Source organism: Microtus oregoni, unplaced genomic scaffold, assembly GCF_018167655.1.
Source record: "Microtus oregoni isolate MIOR12 unplaced genomic scaffold, Mior012 000033F_ref0000390, whole genome shotgun sequence".
Taxonomy (NCBI): Eukaryota; Metazoa; Chordata; class Mammalia; order Rodentia; family Cricetidae; genus Microtus; species Microtus oregoni.
In genome coordinates this window covers 18,385,676-18,406,605 of record NW_024543092.1, presented here as the reverse complement: position 1 = coordinate 18,406,605, position 20,930 = coordinate 18,385,676, and the positions used below count along the sequence as shown (strand labels likewise).

At 45.7% G+C, this 20,930-nt stretch overlaps 1 protein-coding gene across 2 annotated transcripts in view; it reads right to left on the bottom strand.

The window, feature by feature from the left end:
- Positions 1 to 20,930, bottom strand: part of Slc22a3 (solute carrier family 22 member 3) — a 96,434-nt gene that overhangs the window by 13,680 nt on the left and 61,824 nt on the right. For both annotated transcript variants that reach the window (XM_041680149.1, XM_041680150.1), the window contains 2 exons: positions 1,676 to 1,773; positions 1,368 to 1,582 (listed from right to left, as the gene is read on the bottom strand). In XM_041680149.1, coding sequence (XP_041536083.1) covers positions 1,368 to 1,582; positions 1,676 to 1,773 — 313 coding nt within the window. The remainder of the gene's footprint in view (positions 1 to 1,367; positions 1,583 to 1,675; positions 1,774 to 20,930) is intronic.

Genomic DNA, 20,930 nt, shown 5'->3' with positions numbered 1-20,930 from the left:
CAGCCACCCGCCTGGTGGAGATTCATTGCTGTGGTCCGGGGAGTCGGAAGCACTTGAGGAAAAGGAAAGAAGCCCGTGTTTCTGCTCTTCATCAGTTACGGCAGCAGGGTGGAATTGCACGTAATTTACCTTTTCTGTCCTGAGGGCTGGCGTTTCTGTAGTTTTTAATCCAAGTAAGGTCTAACTGCTACTTTAGGAATTCATAAACAGGTGTCTAATGTTAATGAAGTCTCCTGTGCGTGTCTGCTCTGATTTTTTCCACGTTAGCTGTGTCTTTCCTGGCCCTGGTATTCTCAGAGACGGACGGCTTCCTTCGTAAGCACAGGGACTGTGGAGAACCCCGCTTCCTGTAAAGCCTTCATGGCAAACCCAGAATACAGAAATACCTCCTGTGCTCCAATTCACACCTTGCTGGGGGGTCCGAATGGCTTCTTTGTAGCTACAGCTGTGCTCTGTGGCAGAGGTCATCTGGCTGCAGACTGAGCATCTAGTCTTTTTCTATCCTTTCTTCTTCCTCCTGACCCCCATCCAGCAGCCCTCAAGCCCCAGAATATTGACCTCTACAACACCTCTAAAAGAAGCCATCCTCCTCCATCCCAGCCAGACTACCCAGCTGCGAGCCAGTCTCTGGTGTCTCCCCCTCCTGCCATACCCCAAAGCACTACAGGTGTGAACAGCTCTTAGTCCCTTCTCCAGGAGCTCATAGGCAGCAGCAGGTCCTGCCATGTCCTGTGGGGACAGTCGTGCTGGGGACTGACCTTCCTCTGACTTCGTCATGCAGTTTCCTGCAATCACAAGGAAGCCTAAGTTCCTGAACTCATGACAACTTTTTATGTTTTGGGAAAATAGCTGGAAGAAACGGTAGTTAGTAAAGAGCTCTGGCTTCTCCCTAGGGTCTACACAGTACTTCTTCCTCAGCCCTCCTCTCCCTCACCCTCCTTTCCCCCACCTTTGTCAACTCTATTTACCACATTCTTGTTGTGATGTTGTGAAAATGTCTATGTCTCTCAAAAGGCTGTGAGCCAAATGAAGCCAAGAGCCACATGGTCTTTCTGTCCCTAACCTGGGGTGAAGCTTGGTGTCTGCAGCATGGTAGGTATGGGAAATACGTTAAACATCACATCACCATGACCTAGATCTAGCAATCCCATTCCCATCAACAAACAAACCTGACATTTCAGCAAAGATTGATGTAAAGTTGTCTTCAATCTTTGCATCCAGAAAGAAAATAGGATGACATCACCCAAGCTTTTGAAGCAATAGCACAGCTCATAAAGACAAGTGACCCCCACCAGCTCCACCATATGCAATCATTACATTTTTGGTAAGTTCTTTGAGAACTATCAGCTAAACGTGAAGGAAGATACCTTCTGGTAAGAACGCGGTGACCAGGCAGGCCACCCCAGCCACTATATTGCTTGCTGCAAAAGGAAGGCGTCGTCCAAGCCGCTCGATGGTCAGAAGGATCAAGAGGGCTGCAGGCAGCTCCACGAGCCCTGAGATGAAGAAGTCGATGTAGAGGTTGCTTCCGACGATTCCCAGGCGCATGACGAGTCCTTGATACACCACGGCGCTTGTGAACCTACAAGATGAAGTGAGAGAGAATAGGGCCTGCAACCAGAAGGAAATGGCGCACTTGACCACCAGCTCCAAAAGTCAGCCCAAGTCAACTTACCAAGCAAACATCAGAATGAGTGTGCACTTCCTCATTTGCGGAGTCCTCACAAGGTCTAGAAAGGATGGGTTGCTAACTTCTTCATCTGTAACAGTGATCTGAACGAGAGAGACAGACTTCAGTACCATGTTATAGCAAGGTACACCTACATTGTGTAAGCGTGTAAACCGAACAAAATTAAAGTGATGTTCCTGGACTTCTGGGCCCTTCACAATTCCATCTTCAAAACTGGGCAAAGAAGAGTTTGTCTTCCAGCATTTTCAGTAGGTCGGACCCACAGAGATGCAGTTAACTCAGGCAAACGTCTGAGGATAAATCCAGTACTGGTGCTAAGTTGTTTCAGATCACGCTCCCCTTATGTCACCATGTACCTTTCCTCTCAGCACCCAGCTAACACCTGTTTCCCAGAAAACCTCAATGTAAGGGTATTATGCTGTTGAACTGTCAGCTTCACATAACCTAGAAGCGCCTGTAAAGAGAGTCTTAGTGAGGGAATTTTGAGATCATGTTGGCCTGCAGACACACCTGTGCGGGGGCTGTTTTGAAGGCTAATCAAGGTGCGGAGATTCACTCTGAATGTTGGTGGTGATCAGAAAGGACGCTCAGGACCAAGCAAGGACTCATATATCCTGGCTTCTCTTGACTGTGGCTATGTCGTGACCAGCTGCTTGAGGTTCTGTCCTGGCTCCCCGGACAGATGGACTGTAAGCTGCAACTGTGAGCTAGATAAAACCATTCCTCTCTAAGCGGTACGTGTTGGGGCATTTTTATCATAGCAACAAAAATGACAGCAGGCAGAACTACAGAGGGATTTCCCTTTATGTTCTCGACTTCACCACTTCAGAGTAAGGCAATGATACCAAGTAGAGGGTAGGCACCCACAGATGGCAGTGATAGCTTCCCGTGGTTCGTTATCAAGTGTTTCCCACAGTGTGTCTGTGCATTGTCTGAGGCAGGCAAGCACAGGAGAATGTAGGACACTGGGATCCCCATTTGATTTCGGTTTATGTACACTAACCTCTCACAACAATGGGCTTGGCAGCCTAGTTCTCCCATCTCATATACGATGCTTATAAAATGCACCATGTAACCTCAGGACCCTTAGTCTCTCGCCTGCACCTAGATACATATACTCCCATCTCTGGACAATTTGATAGAAGGTTCCCAACCCCTGTTGTCAATGAAATTCAGAAAAGTCAAGACCACAAGGACTAAATAGCAGAGGGTACAGGTCAGTATCTGACACCTGTATCCAGGAACTCCTCTCTTGTTGACCTCCCACACTGCTGTGGAGTGTGGAGGAGACTTCTAACCATAAGCGTTCTATGGTTGGTGGCCATTTCCATGTGCGTTTTAAAGAACATCATAATTAAAATGGAATCTTCCAGTTCAAACATGAAAAGCCTAAAATGATTTAGGTAAATTAGATTTGAGTGAAATCATTTAGGTTTTTCAAAAAGGATCTTAATTTCAAGATGAAAACAACACACAATAGCAGGATGTCTCTCGCATAGACACATCATGACCAGCTTGGCCGGGGCGTCTTTTTCCTTCAGGTCAGATTTTCCCACGAGTCAGAGGATTCTCCTCTCTCTTCAGCCCTGAGAACCACTGACATCACTGCGTCCACATCCTCACACTGGCCACCCAGCACACACCTGGAGTCTAAAAGTTAACCCCTGGTGTCATTCCTTAGGAGGCATTCACCTCATTTTTCGAGAGAGGGTCTCTCATTGACCTGGAGCTCAAACATAGGCCTCCCAACCAGAGTCACAGGCACACAGCACCAACCCAGCTTTTTTATGTGGGTTCTGGGCATGGAGTTCATGTCCTCATGCCCATATGATAACCACCTAGCTGGTTTTAAAAGAGGATATATACAGGAAAAAAAAAAAGAAGAAGAAGAGAAAAAAATCACCATAGTCTCCCTAACTCATAAGAACCATGATACTGATTAAAAGTGTAGGTTGATCATCTCATTCATGGTTCTTATTTTGGAAAAAAAATCCTTTACTTCCCTTAATTCAGAGAGACCCAAAGGAATCTCCTCAAAAAAAATTAATGACAAAATAGTGGGCCTGACTAGATTTTAGCAGACACCCCACATCCTCAGGGAACCAGACTGAGAACGCAGCTGGCTGCTCAGGGTGGGGAGAGGGATAAGCAGAGTTTTAATGAGTTGCCCAGACCCTGGCTAGGACACCTCTGAACCCAGCTGGGTCTAGACTTCCAGACACATGAGCCCGTCCTTATTGTCCCAAAGCATTTAAATTGGCTTTCTGCCACTTAACGGCCAAAGCAGAATTATCTGAAGACTCCAACCCAGAACAATCTCTTGCTTTGACCTCTGAATATTTTGGGCAAAATAATTTTATTGTTAAAACAACCGCTTCCATATTCTAATTCACTCGGATTTCAATTCGCTGTAAACATACTTGTTTCAGTGTAAAATTCTTGAGATTTGGGACAAAGCAGGGACTCAACTCTGCTTTTCCAAAGCCCAGGTTTAACGTGTAGATGTATAATCACCTGTGGGGCGACTACGAACTCCCCGAAACAAGGGAAAGTAATCAGTCACAACACGGTCCTTCCCTGCTCAGTGAATGGAGGGATTAACAGTACTGCCAGGCAGGTAAGTGAATCCAGCTCATCTCTGATTTACTAGCAGCGTCTCCGCAGTGACGCAGATATTCTGAAAGATGACCCACTTTCTGGATGTCCAGAGACCTCGAGAGACTAAGAGCCATATCCTGGATGGAACATATCCAGTCGCGTCCTGCCAACTCATGAACACAGCGTCTGGGCTACTGCTCTTTTACAGAACACCTCCCTCCATAGCTGTGATTCTTTTCTACTGCCAAAGGGTGCTGGACTCTTGCCTAGTCTGAGTCAGAAACAAAAGACCTGAAATGCTATTCTAGATTGTTACATATTTTTTTTAAAAATGCATTTTAATAAGACGTGGTCTCTATACACTAAAACCCAGCAATTTAAAACGGAGCCCTCTGAGAATTCTGATGGATCCATGACCACCTAACAATGACTGTGCCTACAACATTGCACATGCCCACGATTCCCAAGTTCCTTCATGATTTCCCCAAACTCTGGATGAGGGTAGCCCTTATCTGCTCCCTGTTGGAACTTTGCTTTTTTTTTTTTTTTTTTTTTTGGTTTTTCGAGACAGGGTTTCTCTGTGGTTTTGGAGCAACTTTGCTTTCTTTAGAACTTCAATAGACACAGAATCTCTTCCACACCATGGTTACCACTCTTCTTTGCCACACCTCTATGGGTTCCAAGTGGGACAGGCCCTGCTTTGCAGCAAAGGGCAGGGAGTTGCTTGTATAATACTTGTCTGTTTAGAGGCTCAGTGCTTAGTAATGCTCTCTTCAAGAAAGGTACCACCCAAGGCTCAGCTATGGATGTTGGCCTCCTTGCTTCTCACCAAGGTGAAGAGCCACTTGCTCTAACCATCCCCCCGACCACCTTTCCATTCTGCCAAGGTCTCATAGACCATCAACAGGGAGAGAGGCTATGTTAAAAAGAGTACTCTGTGATTAGCTCAGGTGCCTTTATAATTCTTCCTGGTACCTTTCTTCAAGATATGTTTCTTTGAGGTGAATTTTCAATTTAGATTGCCAAGAAAGAGAAGGGCTTTACAAATAACCATGCCATAAAAACAAAAATGATGCTCAGAGCCCCCCAGATGGAGAACTACTTTCAGGTCAGAAAACACACCCAGATGGATTAGGCTAGTGCTGTGATATTTGGCTCACAATATATATTTTTCCACTCCACACGTTATTGGGGCACCATGAGCATGGTTTTCTCTTCAGTAGTACAAGGAAGCTAATACTCTATGATTTTGAAGATTCAGTTGGATGCTTATGTATATGTGTGTAGATACATGCTCATGCATGCCGGATGCTATTAGTCTTAGGGTTATTTTTTAAAAAGTAACATTTAAAAGGAAATACTTGTAGGGGATAATTCGCTCACTGCTTACTCATAGCCACTGCTGTCACACAGACAGATACTCCAAAATGCACCGAGACACGAAGCCCTTCCCAATGGGAACTGCCACCATCCATTTTTAAAACTTGCATTTCAATGCAGTGTTTTTAATATAACAGCTACATTATTATCAGTTTGTCATCATTGACATATCAGGCTATAAGGTGGGTGTGATTATCTTAAAATGTACACACAACTAGTGTGTTCAAGAGACTTGGTACACGGAGTCAATCACCAGCTCACTGTACCCACGGGCTCACTAAGTACTGCCCTAGGCCTCAGATCTTGGTTTACATTTCAGGTTCCTTGGGAACTAGTAGAAGAAACTGAGTCAATAAATAGTTACAGTTCATCTGCCGACTCCTAAGCCTTAGCTCTTCCCAGAACCCTGGGTTTAGGAGAGGTGTTGGTCCCCCAGGCTCAGGAGGGAATAACACGGTTTACACACAGGATCTGCCCTGGGCAGGAGAAGGGCACAGGGCTGGTGGCTGCATCTGTAGCCTTACAAATCATTTGGTAGTTCTCAGTAGGTAATATATGGTTGAGATGGCCATGAGCCCTTCACCATCACGATGTATCCAATGATGATGTTGTCATAGGTTGACTACAGGCTCCACCCTCAAGAAGCTCCTATTTTCTAAGTCAGTGGGAATCAATGGTTGTTTGAAGATTTGAGGTTTACTTATTTGAGCGGGTTAGAAACCACTTCAAAGCTAAACCTCCAAGTCTTAAAGAGGAAGAGGGTTTGTAGGTGCTGGAAAGGTGACCAGTGACTGCTGGGGGATACCGCGGGTCTTTCACATACTGTCTAGTGCATGACCCCATTACTCAGACATAGGCAAGCCCCAGAAACATCAGAAGTTCTGGCATCTGAACTTGACATGAAACTCTGACATGAAAGAGCTTCAGCCAACTCCTGGGCAGAAGAGCACCGCCTGCTCTCCGTAAAGAGAGCAGGGTACCGAGCTACCTGCAATCCACACTGTCTGCTCTACATGAAGAGAGCGATATGCCAAACTACTCACAGTATATCCTGCCTGCTCTCCATGAAGCAGAGTTGCCAAGCTACCTGCAGTACTTTGAGAAACTTAGAGAAAAATCTATTAAACTAAAAACGAGGGCAAATAGAACATCTACTATGTGAGAGCACATAAAGAAACGTCCGTGTTGTGTAGGAGGCAAAGGATCAGGACACCTGCTGAAGACAGTGTCGTCTACATGTGACACCCATGAAATCGCAACAGCATGGCTGCCTAAACAAGACCTGGGAAAAGACAACCACAGCTGACACACCAACCTGGATGGGGGAAACCTCACAAATCCTGCCACTAGAAGAGGAGCTATACACTGCCGAGAGAGAAGGGGAATGTGTCCGCTCTAGCAAGAAGCTCCTGTAGGTTAACCAATCCCAAGCAGCCAGCTCTAAGTCCACATACACACGAACAACACTAAATGAACTCAGTAGATTGTGTGTGTGGTGGGTGTATGTGGTGTGTGTGTGATGATTGTGTGTGTGCGTGGTGTGTGTGTTTAACAACAATACTTAAAGAACAGGAAGCCATGAATTTGAGAAGGGGTTGGGAAGGAATAAGAGGAGAGGTGGTGAGGAAATGATACAAACACATTGTATCTCTTTAATAAAGCCTACAGTTTTTTTTTTTTTGAAAATCATCCACAACAAGGAAATATCTGTGCCAAGATGTTTAGGAATGACCATTGCTTATCAAAATTAAGGATGAACTGTAGTCCCCAGGACCAGAGCTGCACAGTAAAACTTACGTATGAGCCACATAGGTGAGCTGCCTAGTAGTTGTGGCACAAATGGTAAAGATAATAGGTGAAATTGATCACTCTGATGTGTTTTATTGGCCATAATCTAGTCTAATGTTATCAAGTCCAAATGAAGTCACTTATGAAGCATTTGTACTGTTTTAGAGCAAATCTTTGCAATTCAACCACGCAGTTTTCTCTTATGGTAAATTTTAGAATGAACCAATTGATCCCCCCGCCCCCCACCACGCATGTGAGGCCAGAGGCTATGGTACTAGACAGCGGGCACTGACACCCTAGACCTTGGGATCTTCCTCAGGTCTTCTGCGGCTAAGATCTACTTTGAGAGCTCGTTGGCCCTGAAGGAGTCCCTGTCTCCACCCGTGTGACTGGGCATTCTGCACATGCTACAGAACCACCATGGTGGCTCCCATCTGAGGCCCCCCCCAGGGACCGGCTGCTGCCACAGCCTCAGCAAAGGCCCAGTGCTGTGGCTATGATTCACTTGTGGATATATTTCTTCACCTTAGAAACAAAGCTGGGGACGCTTTTTATTTTTATTCTTTCCTAGGCGCGTTAATGAAAGTAGTGTCTTCCAGGGAGCAGGAGACGGCACTCACTTCCAAAACTCTAGCGCTCAGGAGACACAGGATGTGTGGGAGACAGGGTTTGGTGTCACGGGACTGAATCAGACATGGTAGGGAACTTGCCAGGAGCACTCATGGATGTTCATAACCACCACAGAAACAGAATTGTTCTCAGTGTCAAAGCTCAAGAATGCCCAGTGTCAGAACTGAGTTGACTTCTGTTCTCTTGCATACTAATATTTGAGATGCTGAGAAATTTTGTTTTTAAAATATATATAAACATAATCATGTTTCTTCATTAACATCATATGAAATATAATGCCTCATAAAATAAAATAAATAATGAAAACACTGGGTTTTTTATTACAACTTGTTTCCATTCTTACTTGGAAAATGGAAAATAAAAATCTGTAACAAAAAAAACCCCAAAAAACAAAACAAAACAAAAAGAATGTCCATTGTCTTCAACAACAGTAGCCCGCATGGATACACACAGACTTCAGTTCTGGATAGGCAAACTGGGTAAGACGCTAGACAGGGAGTGTCGTGTGGTATGGGAAGAGGAAAAAAGGCACCGTGAACAAAGTGAAACATATAAAACAGCCCAAACCCATGCCATCATGATTCCCATCGTCTCTACGTCTCTGTCTCCCTACGCACCAGGAGTCACTGTCCTGAGAATTTGGTCTTTGATGCCTTGGTATGTAACAACCAGATTCTGCTCACAAGTGGAGGGCGTCCACTCCACCGTCAGGCGCTCTCACACTGGTGCTGGGGTAATAGCCCTGCAGGATGAGGGTGACGAGGGCAGCAGGCCACATCACGTGGGGCAAAGGTAGTCGGAGCTAGTCCGGGATGGTGTTCTCTAAGAGCTGGGGGTGAGGGAGTGCTGGGGAGCAGCAATCGCCTTACAGGAGGGGTGGGACTGTCTAAAAGGGAGAAAGTGGCCCTAGCTCGAGCGCCCACACATCAGTTCTTCAGTTCTCTCACACCACCGTGACTGTTCAGCCATGGTGGACTACATCTGGACTTGTGAACCAAACCCTTTCCCCTGAAGCGGCTCCCAGCCAGGCATTGTCTCACTGTAGTGGGACAACCCAAGACAGGTGCTGCTCCCTGGTGGCTCAGGCAGCCGGTCTGTGCCCCCAACTGAAGTTGCACAGAGGTGCATGCTAAAGCCCTTGAGAACTGGAATCCAGAAAACCAGGTTAGACTCAGAAATGGAAAGGGTGCAATCACGTGTCTGCTTCTTACCTGGTCCTCAAATCGGTTAAGTTAAGTTAAGGACTCAGGAAACTGTACCAGCACAGAGACGCGAGATCTAATTCCACTCTACACCTGAGAATAAGTAACAGCCACCAAATGCTCTCATAGGGGCCACCGAAGTCTCTTCAGAATCAACCCCCTTTTCAATGTTTCATTTGGGAGTGCTGAGAAATTACCCGAGAAATTCCGGTATGACCGAGGAGTGTGGAGATCAGTTTACATGCTCCACAATGAATGTCCTCATCCTTTGATGAGGGTTCCTCTTTCTGGGTCTCGGTTTTCAGACTATTCTGGATACGGTAACTTACTGTTTACCCGTGTATTCTTGTCACTCAGAGCAGAACCTTTCCTAGGGGAAGAGGAGACGTTTGAATGTGCAAGCCATGATCAGGTGGTTCACAGCACCTTGGGGTTCCAGATTGGAACTGTACTGAAAGGGGAGTATGACATTTGGTAGGATTTGCATCATTATAATATGTGACGACATCATGCTGTACCTATCCCTGCCTTTCTGAGCTGTGACTTGATTTATTGCAAACAAATAGATAGATTAGTTTTCATAATTAATAATTATACTGGCCAAGATTTCAATTTGATGCCTTTATCATGTGTGTGTGTGTGTTTGCGAGCGCACGCGTGCACACATATGCACGCAGATGGAGGTATCTGTCGAAACTGCTCTCTACCTTATCTATGAGACAGAATTTCTCACTGAGTCTGGACCTCACTGGGACTGGTTGCCCAGTAAATCCAGGGCTCCACCTGTCTCCAGACCTCCAGCACCGAGTTACAGATGTGTGTGCCACACCTGGACCTTACTTGGCCCTGGGGCTCTGAACTCAGGTCCTTTCCTCTCATCTGCATGGCAAGCGCATGACTGACTGGGCCACCTCCCCAACCCCTCAAAATTCCCAATGTTTATTCACAAAGCAATCAAAATTCAAGCATGCCGGGGCTCACTCTGTCAACATAGAGGGAAAGCTCATGTTTGGTCTCTTTAAACACGTCTGTAAGGCAAGGAAGTATAGCAGGATAGAGAACAGTCTTAGGAGACAGGAGTGATGGCTCAGGGCTTATGAGAGCATGCTGTTCAATCATGAAGCCTGGAGTCCAGGTCCCAGCATCCATGTAACAAGTTGGGCTTCTTGCCCATACATTATTCCAAAGGGAGTTGGGATAGGACAATTATGGAGGTTTGTTAGCTCTCAGCCTAGTCAATAAACCCAAACTCAGGTTCAAGGAGAAACCCTCCCCCAAAGGAATACATGGACAGTGATGGAGGACCGCACCGGATGTCCCTTATGTGGTCTCTGTGTACACAGGTGAGTGCATTCCTCACATGTATGCACATAGACACATATACATCATAGACATACACATATTCACACTCACATGTATGTACATAGACACATATACATCATAGACATACACATATTCACACTCACATGTATGTACATAGACACATATACATCATAGACATACACATATTCACACTCACATGTATGTACATAGACACATATACATCATAGACATACACATATTCACACTCACATGTATGTACATAGACACATATACATCATAGACATACACATATTCACACTCACATGTATGTACATAGACACATATACATCATAGACATACACATATTCACACTCACAATGCAGAAACAAACCTTTAAAGAACAAAAAAGCATAACTATTGATGAGACAGAAAAGAGATCTCAAAGAGGATAAATAAATAATAAATGAATAAATGCAACAATACAGTGCTAGGGAAAATACAGGGATGGTGAATGTATGGGGGAGACAGTCTGGAGGGCAAATATTATGCAGGTTATTTTAACAACAGCATCCAATACAGAGCCTTGAACCTACCCTGAACATGAGGATGAACCAGTTACAGTGTGTGTGTCAATACATCTGTGTTTCTGAGAAAGCCTCTGGGAAGCTCTGTTCATCTGGAGTTTTCTAATGTGTTCAGTTTTTAATGTGAAAAAGATTTCATTACAGCAATTAGTAACCGACTTGTTGAACTTGAGAGGTTAGTTATCTTTAGAACATGGAGTATCCCCAAGAAAGGAGACTGTAAGCAATCCTGGGTGAGGTAGTTGTATATTTCACCTAGCTGACAATTGAGCAGGTTGCTCTGAATTTCAGAGTGAATACATGAACTGGCTTTTATAAGCTGTCTAGGTCAGGTCCCAGAGACATGCTTAAGACTTGAGGTTCCATATGCTTCTGGAAACACTTGAATAAATGTTTAATCTCTTCTTCACTCCATCTGACAAACATAATCATGACAATAGCCATCCAAAAAGTCTTCCCCAGCCTCCTTCAAGATCTAGGCCATTTGAGGCGTGTTGACCTTAGTAAAAGCAGGAAAGGGAAACCAAGATTCTCCTTTGAGAGCTGATGAAGCACATAAGAACTCAGTGCCTGATTAGCATAAAAAAACTCATCCTTAAGGCCAGTAAATGATCAGAACATAATCAATGTGTGAGTTAATCAAGGATGCTTAGAACCTATCAAGGATTCTAAGCTAATCAAGTCTATGGGATTTGACTTTAGTTTTTTTCTAAGAACAAGTCCTACCTTGAACATTAGTCACCTGGGACAAAGTTCAGCAGTTAACGAAGATACAAACATGTCCAGGTGCCCTGTGTGTGCATCCAGGTGTCCTGTGTGTGCATCTAGGTGCCCTGTGTGTGTGTCCAGGTGCCCTGTGTGTGCGTCCAGGTGCCCTGTGTGTGCGTCCGTCCAGGTGCCCTGTGTGCGTCCAGGTGTCCAGTGTGTGCATCCAGGTGCCCTGTGTGTGCGTCCAGGTGTCCTGTGTGTGATTCCAGGTGCTCTGTGTATGCATCCAGATGTTCTGTGTGTGCTTCCAGGTGCCCTGTGTGTGCGTCCAGGTGTTCTGTGTGTGCTTCCAGGTGCCCTGTGTGTGATTCCAGGTGCTCTGTGTATGCATCCAGATGTTCTGTGTGTGCGTCCAGGTGCCCTGTGTGTGTGTCCAGGTGTCCTGTGTGTGATTCCAGGTGCCCTGTGTATGCATCCATATGTTCTGTGTGTGCATCCAGGTTCCAGTGTGTGCATCCAGGTGCCCTGTGTGTGCGTCCAAGTGTCCTGTGTGTGATTCCAGGTGCTCTGTATATGCATCCAGATGTTCTGTGTGTGCGTCCAGGTGCCCAGTGTGTGCATCCAGGTGCCCTGTGTGTGCGTCCAGGTGTTCTGTGTGTGCTTCCAGGTGCCCTGTGTGTGCCCTGTATGTGTTTCTAGGTCAGCAATTTCAATCCTGAGTATGAGGACTTAAGGTGAAAACATTTAGAGGTTGGCAGGGATTATGTTCTACTTTCTGGTTACCGAGACCATGTACATATCCAAATGCTCTAATCACACCCTGTTCCTTAGTAATTATTCACTATGATGGCACTTCCCTTCACCTGAAGAAACACACATTTATGTCAGACTCCAATGCATCATACAGACAAGGTCTGAATGCCAATGGCTTGTGCACCCAAGCAGTGTATCCACAGCAAATAGAGAGCTGGCCCAGCCACGTGACCCTTCTAGAGCCTCTGGGACTGAATTTACATCTGCTAGGACACAGGCCTGTGAACAAAACTGTTGCAACCACTCACCCAGGGGATCCTCTTGGCCTCCTCTCCATGGCTGTCTCTGGGGAAGGTGACAAGAATTTGCTATCACGTGAATAATTTCTCTAAATAGGAAAAAAGTCCTTGGTTCTGGCCAGTTTCTTTCCTTTCTTTCTTTTTTTCTTTTTGTTTGTTTTTTATTTAAAATTTTTAAATTCACTTTACATACCAACCACAGTTCCCCCACCTCCCCTCCTAACCCATCATCCATCCATTCCTTAGAAAGGGTAAGGCCTCCCATGGGGGAGTCAACAAAGCCTTCTGGCTAGTTTCTCAAGAGGCCCTAAGTCGTCATCTTCTTCTTTTTTCTGACAAAGGATTTAGAGATTTCTTCTCTTAAGATTTTCTTTATTCAGACCCTTGAAAGAGACAAGTTCATCACGGTAAAAGGAAAGCTCTCAGCCTCCCTTTCTACATGGGTGTTAAGTTGTATTTTCCTCCTTCCACTAACACTGAATTCAAGTGAGGAACACACACCATGGAACATATTACTTGTTCCTGCTTCTGAACTGAGTATCAAACTAGGTCCTGTTGTCAGGAGCAGGAAGGACCATGGTCAGTGCCCACATGCTACTATGTCATCAAACCATTTAGTCATGGATCACAGGAATCTTGAACTCAATTCTTCTCAGAGAACAGAGGATTTTATCCCAGGAAAATCCAGCATCTGGCACCTTGCTTGCCAGCTCCTGGTGGACCCCAAGAGATTAGTTTTAATGTGCTTGTTCCTGGGATGTGTAGTAAAAGTCCCTCCTGGGTTGTCTACATAGTAGAGACTATCTTTGTGCACCGATATTGCCTCCAGCTCTGTAGAGTACAGCAGATTTCACCTGCTCACCCGGACACATCTTTAAGAAGAGTTCATGAAGAAAGGTATTCATCGGGGTGGGTCAGAGGGCTGTGAACCACTGTGGAGTGCCCACCAGAGACGATGTAGTGCAGTGCCGTGGAGCCTGGAGACTGTACTCATCCCTCACACCACTGGACAGCGCGTTCCCAGAGAGGCACCACAGGAGGAAGCCCAGGGATTTGGATCACAGAAATGGATTTTGCAGAAAACACAGGGGCTGGCCAAATGGCATGGGAACAAGACCCTTGAAAGAGTCAACTGTCTTTCTCACAGTATGAGCATGAAGACTCAAAGACAGGATTAGAGTGCTCAAAACCAGAAAAAGGAAAGGAAAACATACCCCTCTGTCCCGTTAGGCAAAGACCCAGAATGAAAAGAATTGAATTAGGAACTTCTGCAATTATCAGAGAAAAAGAAAAGAACAACCAAGCCAAACAGAATAAAGCAACCCTGTGGCCTTCATTCATCTTGTTTCGTATTTTAGTTTGTTGGTTGAACCAGGAGGGACTGGGTTGGACCAGAAGCAGGCAGAGGCATTTCTGCACACACAGAGGCTTGGGGAGTAGAAGGGACTCCAGTCCCTAAAGGACAAAGCCAAGGTCAGCTATTGAGGAGGAACAAAGGGCCACCCCTGACTTGCAGATTACACAACGGGACAATGACTGGCCACCAAGTGTGCTGTCACCAGGTGGAGCTTGGAACTCAACCCACACAACTTTCTGCCAGTGAGCTTCGCCAGGCTCTGAGAGCATAGGAAACGAGAAGGAAAAGATTTTCATTCCTGGCTCTTCCAAGTAGAAAAAAAAACTATTGCTTGTCAAGTTTGGGGAAGGAGCATGGACATCCTGTCTTGCTCTGGACATCACAGTTGATCAGTCTTCATGGCTATTCCATAATGTTTTCAGTCAGTCAACTTTCCTACCATATGCAGCATTGTCTTAGCATCAAAAAGTTAAAGACATGGGAACTGAAGAAATTCCTGCAAACACTGTAAAATCCTGTAAGGCATTCACAGGGCTCAGACCACTCTCCACAATCTGAAGGATATCACGCTAAACCATGGCTCAAAGGCCTGTTTTGTGTTGTACATCAAGTGTCTCGATATTTTTCATGCATCCAGGAACATCTGAGTTAAAGTGAGCGTGACAGCGTGTATGCTAAAGCTGTCAACGTCAGACAGCCTTGCAGGGATAGGAGAATTCCCCACAGAATGCTCCCTCTGTGAGGTGAGGGGGTGCAATGTCAGCTCTGGGTGGGTTTCCGGGAGTGTCTTTCCAATTCCTTCACTGTTTCATGCTCATCCTGGATCTGAAACAGGCCAGGCTTGGAAACCCTTCAGCAGTTCATGAGAGAGCACTTGTATCTCAGCTCGGAGTCAACAACTAAACAAAGCAATTAAAAGCCCAGTGCAGGGATTCTCCAGCAATTTCTATGGCTCAGCAATTAGAGCACACACCACTTTCCCAGAGGACTTGAATTTGATTCTCAGCACCCATGTCAGGCAGCTCACAACCAGCTGTAACTCCATCTCAGAGGAATGCAACATCTCCAGCCTCTGCAGGCACCGCATGCACATAGCTCTCTCCACACAGACACAAAATTACAAGGGAAATGAACCTTAAAACAGCACAAAAACTGGACTAAAATACCACACAGCCCCGATGGGCTCCACAGACCCCAGAAACGCCATACAGCTCTGTTCTGCAAAGAGCAAAGGTTATGGAGACAAAAATTGTCCTTTGGGAGACATATCCATGCTGCTGCAGAAAGGGACTTCCCACGTATCCTCAAACTGGAAGGTCCCTTCCCTCGGCAACATTACTGTCCATGCAGCGGGCCACTAACATGCAAGAGTGAGAACAAAGTTCAAGGGCCACAAGCCTGTCTAAGAACTGAGATGGTTTTAACCTTTCCCGTTGGGATCTTTGATATTAATCATGAACCCAAAGAAATCCTTTTGGGATGAAGAAGCTCAAAAAATGTCCAAACATTCTACCCTGGGAACGTCCCAGGAGCGTGTCTAGGAGAGAAAATATGTTGATAAGATGTAGGTTAGCTACCAGCAGCGAGCTCACAAAGAAATTATAACCAAGTCTATGGGTTGGTTGGGCCAGAGTGGCCTGAAAACATCACTGACAAGCATGGACCTTCAGTCCTGTGGTGACAGAGGCTTTGTCACCTACAATTGTAACCTGCTACATTCTCAGAGAATTTTTCCTATTTGGGGAGAGGCCGGGATTTTAGAAGGGAGAAAATCATGAGGATGAAGGCATTTAAAATCCCCCAGTCAAACCTGCTGCCACACCTACTACCTCTGGGGTCCAGTCTAGCTCAGGGCAGTGGCAATGGCTGTTCTTTCAGCGTAGCAGTGAGCTCCTGGTAAATAAGTCTGCCTCACACTCATCAGTCGACTAAGTATAAACTAATCAGCATTTGCTTAGCTCACACGTGTGGGTAGATCTGGAGAGTTCTGGTTTAGTTTTGGGCAATTGTTGCTGAGGCAACTCTACTCCAAATTCTTTCAGGATCCTTTGGGACCATCAGGTGAGCCTGGGAATATTTTCCTCTTATCCTTGGATGAAGTCCAGAGATAAGGCCCAGCCACACAAACATTTTCAAGCCCCAGCTGCACCACCTGGCAATCCACCCCAAGCTAAATCACAGCACCCAGCCCAGGGGGCAGGAAGAACATCCCTCCTACAGTGAGGGCAAAGCTTGCGTCAGCACGCCCAGAATCAATGAACCAGAAGTGTTTTTATCATATGGAAATGTGGGAGAAGATAGGAGCATTTCCCAGCAGTAAGCTGCCCTACCTCCATCAAAAGCCCTCTGGAGAGCCTGATGTATGCTGACCCCTCCTCCTCTGGTAGCTGAAACAGTGCTGTTGTGATCCACAACAGTGAACTCGAACTGTGTGTAGACAACACCCACCCCTCATCTCTGCAGTTCAGAGACACATTGAGTATGTGGTGGTTTCTAAGGAAACAGTGACCTCCTGGCCACGGTCCACAAGGCAGTCCACCCCAAAGTGTGACTCTGCTCATTCGGAGGCTCTCCAGGGATGGCACTGATTCAGGATGTGCTGTCCTGTCCTTGTGGCAGGTGGGAGAGCAAGGGAGCAGGAGAAGTCCGTGCCTGGTAGAGCTCTGTCCTGAACCAGCAGAGCCCAGGTGAGTCAGGTAGCTGAGCTTGACACAGTGTGGATGACAGATCACTGTAGGGTCCAGTGGCAATGGACGCAGCTAGCAGGTATGTTTTTACAGGGAGGTGGTGTGGGAGGTCCTCTGTCTATGTGTTGCTTTTATTGGTTAATGAATAAAGAACTGCTTTGAGCCCATGGCAGGGAAGAACAGAACTAGGTGGGAAAGCTAGGCTGTATGCTAGGAGAAAGAGGGCAGAGTCAGGGAGAAGCCATGGAGCCATAGGAGACAGGCGCTGGGAACTTTACCCGGTAAGCCACAGCCACGTGGCAATATAAGGATTAATAGAAATGGGTTAAATCAATATAAGAGTTAGCCAATAAGAAGCTAGAGCTAATGGGCCAAGCAGTGACTTAATTAATACAGTTTCTGTGTGATTATTTCCGGTCTAAGATAGCCGGGCAGCCGGGAACCAACAGTGGCTGTCTTCCAACAGGGAGGGTGTAAGCAGTTGGAATACTACCAATCTACCACGGATAACACCTTTTTATGATAAGATAAAAAAACATAATAGACCCAGCTCTCCATCACTCACTGATAGACCAAGCCTGCTATTATCAAAAGTGCTTGTCCACTTCTTCTGTCACCCCAAGCATGTGGCACCTGGCCCTATCCTCAAGTAAGTGCTGGTGTTCAATGCACCGTTCATAGCATTCACCTGCATTCAGTTCTCCCACATAAAACTCCCAAGTGTCTATCATGTAAGAGTGGGAAATTAATTGAGTCATCTCTAGCCAGGTGTCAGACAAGAAACGGCATGTTATAAATGTTGGGAAGTAAATGCAAACTGATACCAAAGGAAAAATTCAGTTCCTGGAATATGCTAGAACCTCATGAGCAAAATAAAGGAGGTGGCCAGTTCTTTCATCTAGGGGTCATGCGGGGCAGTGGGTGCCGCTGAAGACACTGGGAGACCCACCATGCTGTAGCTGTGCCCTTGGTGTAACGACTGTCGAGGCACTAAGATTTCATCCCTATTTCTGAGTACATCTTAATAATTATAGCACACAAATGCTGAAAGTCAGAGGATGGCTGGTCTAGTGTGCAGGCGAATCCTTCATACGCACCGCTCACCGCTAAAAATCCTCCCCGCCCGCGGATTCGCCCCTATTTCTACAGACCACACACCTGTCGGGGCTTCAGTTCTGTTCTCAGTGGACATCAGTCACTTTGTGTTTGGGGCACCTGCGCTTTTGTTTTGTGCTGCAGGCTGTTTCATCAACAAAGCCAGGCCCAGCCAGGAGCTTGGGGCCAGGAGACGAGTGCCATTCATCTGAGATACAAGGGAAGGCAGTTACGTGGAAGTGATTACAGCCAAACTTCCCAACACTCTTGAACAGAAGCGCCACTGTGACGTCCACTGTTTGGAACAGCAATGTGTACTGATGGAAGTGAGATGCAGGTAATGCTGGTATCTGCGGTGAGGACACAAGCACAAGGTTTCAAGGCGGTCCTGACATTGACACCGGCAACACTTATTTAAGTGACTGACATAAGAGTAATTGATGCCTGCCGTGCTTACCAAAGCACAAAAGCTAGGATAGGACCCTGCTTTGATTTTGGTGTCAGAGGCCAGCAGCCTGTGGTGCTGGTTATTATTTCTGGGCTATCATAAGAGGTATTTTGTACCTTATTACGCTTCATGGGAATTGAGGAACATTCCAGATAGGAATCTGTGGTTTGTTCTAAGTTTAGCCCAGGGTTTTGCACTGAGAATGTTAATTCTTTGAGTTGATGTAGAACAGTTGATGTAAAAAGGTTTGTGGGGCTAGGGAGATGGCTCAGCAGGTAAAGCGTTTGCCACACAAGTGTGAGGACAAGAGTCTGATCTCTGGCATCCACGTAAAAACTGAGCAAGCACAACATCCTATCTATAGTCACGGTGCTTGGGGACAGAGACAGGGGATACTGGCAAATCAACGGAAAACAACCGAGGAAGACATCTGACGTCAAGCTCTGGCTTCCACGCACATGTATACGCAACTGCAAACACATACATACACATGTATGCAGATTGCACACAGGCCCATGTAAAGGGAGGGATGTTGATAGCATCAATTTGAAGACACGTTTCAAAACCAAAAAGAACAGATGGTTCCACAGATAAGGCTGTAACTCAGAAGGTGAGCCTGAAAATGCCACCAAACTAAACGGCAAGAAAATGCCCAGAAAGTGCAGGACAGATGGAGGATCCAACACAGGAAGCCTCATCTGCCCAAGATGGGGTAACGTGGGCATCAATAGGACGTGACCAAAAATAGCCACAAAGCTCTGAAACATACGCAGTTTGCTGAAGTTAAGAAGGAGACCAAAGGATGCGACTCACCAGACACCATTAGAAGATGTTGAAGACCAATCCACTCCTTGGGAAAGGAAGAGGTAAGCATGTAGCATTCCATCCCTAGACTACTATATGTAAGGGCAACCAAAAGCTGGTAAGAAAACTTAGTATCTATATAAATATCTCAGGAATAAATGTAGCAATAAGAATGAAATGAGAATAACTCGTCTGCAACTCTTGATGAACTAATCCACCCAGACAATGGTTGCCAGTCGCACCAACATTCCCAGAGAGACAGGCAGGCGAGCAGATATCTCTGATGGATATGTACTGAGCCACTTAAGAAGTAGGCTTGCCAAAAATATCAAGCCTGAACTCAACTAAAGTCTAGTTCTAGCTACTGAAAGGGAATACAAAGACAGCAGATCATATTAATCGGTTCTTAGAAATCAATAAGCTATGTTCAACCTTCTGACATCGTGACAGGAAGTTATCATCTTCAGAGAATGGGGCAAACATGTGACAAAAAAGTCACACACACAGCTCATAATATTTTAGCTTTAGAAGTTTTTCATTAGTGACATCCATAGTTCTCCTTTGACCACAGGAAGCCCACATGCTACAGGTCAGACAACTTTGCTTAAATAAAAACTGCGTAAGAGTCTTCATCCTCAGAGATGCTTAGAAAAGCAACAGAAGACAAACTTATGGAGAACTCAAAGAGATGTGTCTTCACAATATCTAAACACCAGGAGACGCCGATTAAGGTATGGGAAACACCACTTTGCTGTTTGATACTAGATAGATATCTTAGCTCCTTTTCCCATTGCTGTGATGAAATACCCCAGGGCAAAGACAGCTCATGGGAGGAAAAGGGTTAATTTCACTCTCAGTTCAGGGTTGCAGCCTACCATGGCAGGGAGGTCACAGCAGCTGGAGTAAAAAAGAGCAGGTCATGTCGCTTACATCCAGTCAGGTGCAGGTGAATGAATGCACTCGATGAGCCAATGCAGGCAAGCACTCAACTTATTCTTTCCATTTGACACAATTGGGGATCCCCACACGGGGCATAGTCCTGCCCAAATTAACACAGTCTTCTCCCATTAATTGATGTAATCAAGACAGTCCCTCACAGACATTCTCGGAGGCTAACCTTCATCTAGACAATCCCTCACAGGTGTGCCTGGACGCGTGCCTCTCGGGTGTGCAGCTGGCAATGCTAAGTGCCACCATAGGTAACTGTGTCTAATCATTTCTTCTTAGAGTAATGATATCAAAGTCATATTTTGGATATCCCCACTCTTCCGATTTGCTCATTCCCAGCCGTTGGATTGCAACTCTGATTATTTGAGTCTGAGTCAAATGAGTATCTCTATCACTATCCACTCATCCATGCCCCGAGGACAGCACCTGTGATCCCAGAGTTGCGTCAATACGTTTACGCTTCTATATCTGAGAGATGTTATAAGATGCAGCCAGGTTAGTATTCCAGGGAGAGGACAAGGTCGAGCAGAGAAACCTCAAGTTTGATCACAAGCCAGCAATTTAAAGGGTCTATATGATACATGGACAGAGATTTATCAACCTATTTTTCCTATTTTAATATGCTTGAAATTTTCTCTATTAATCTCTTGACCTGTA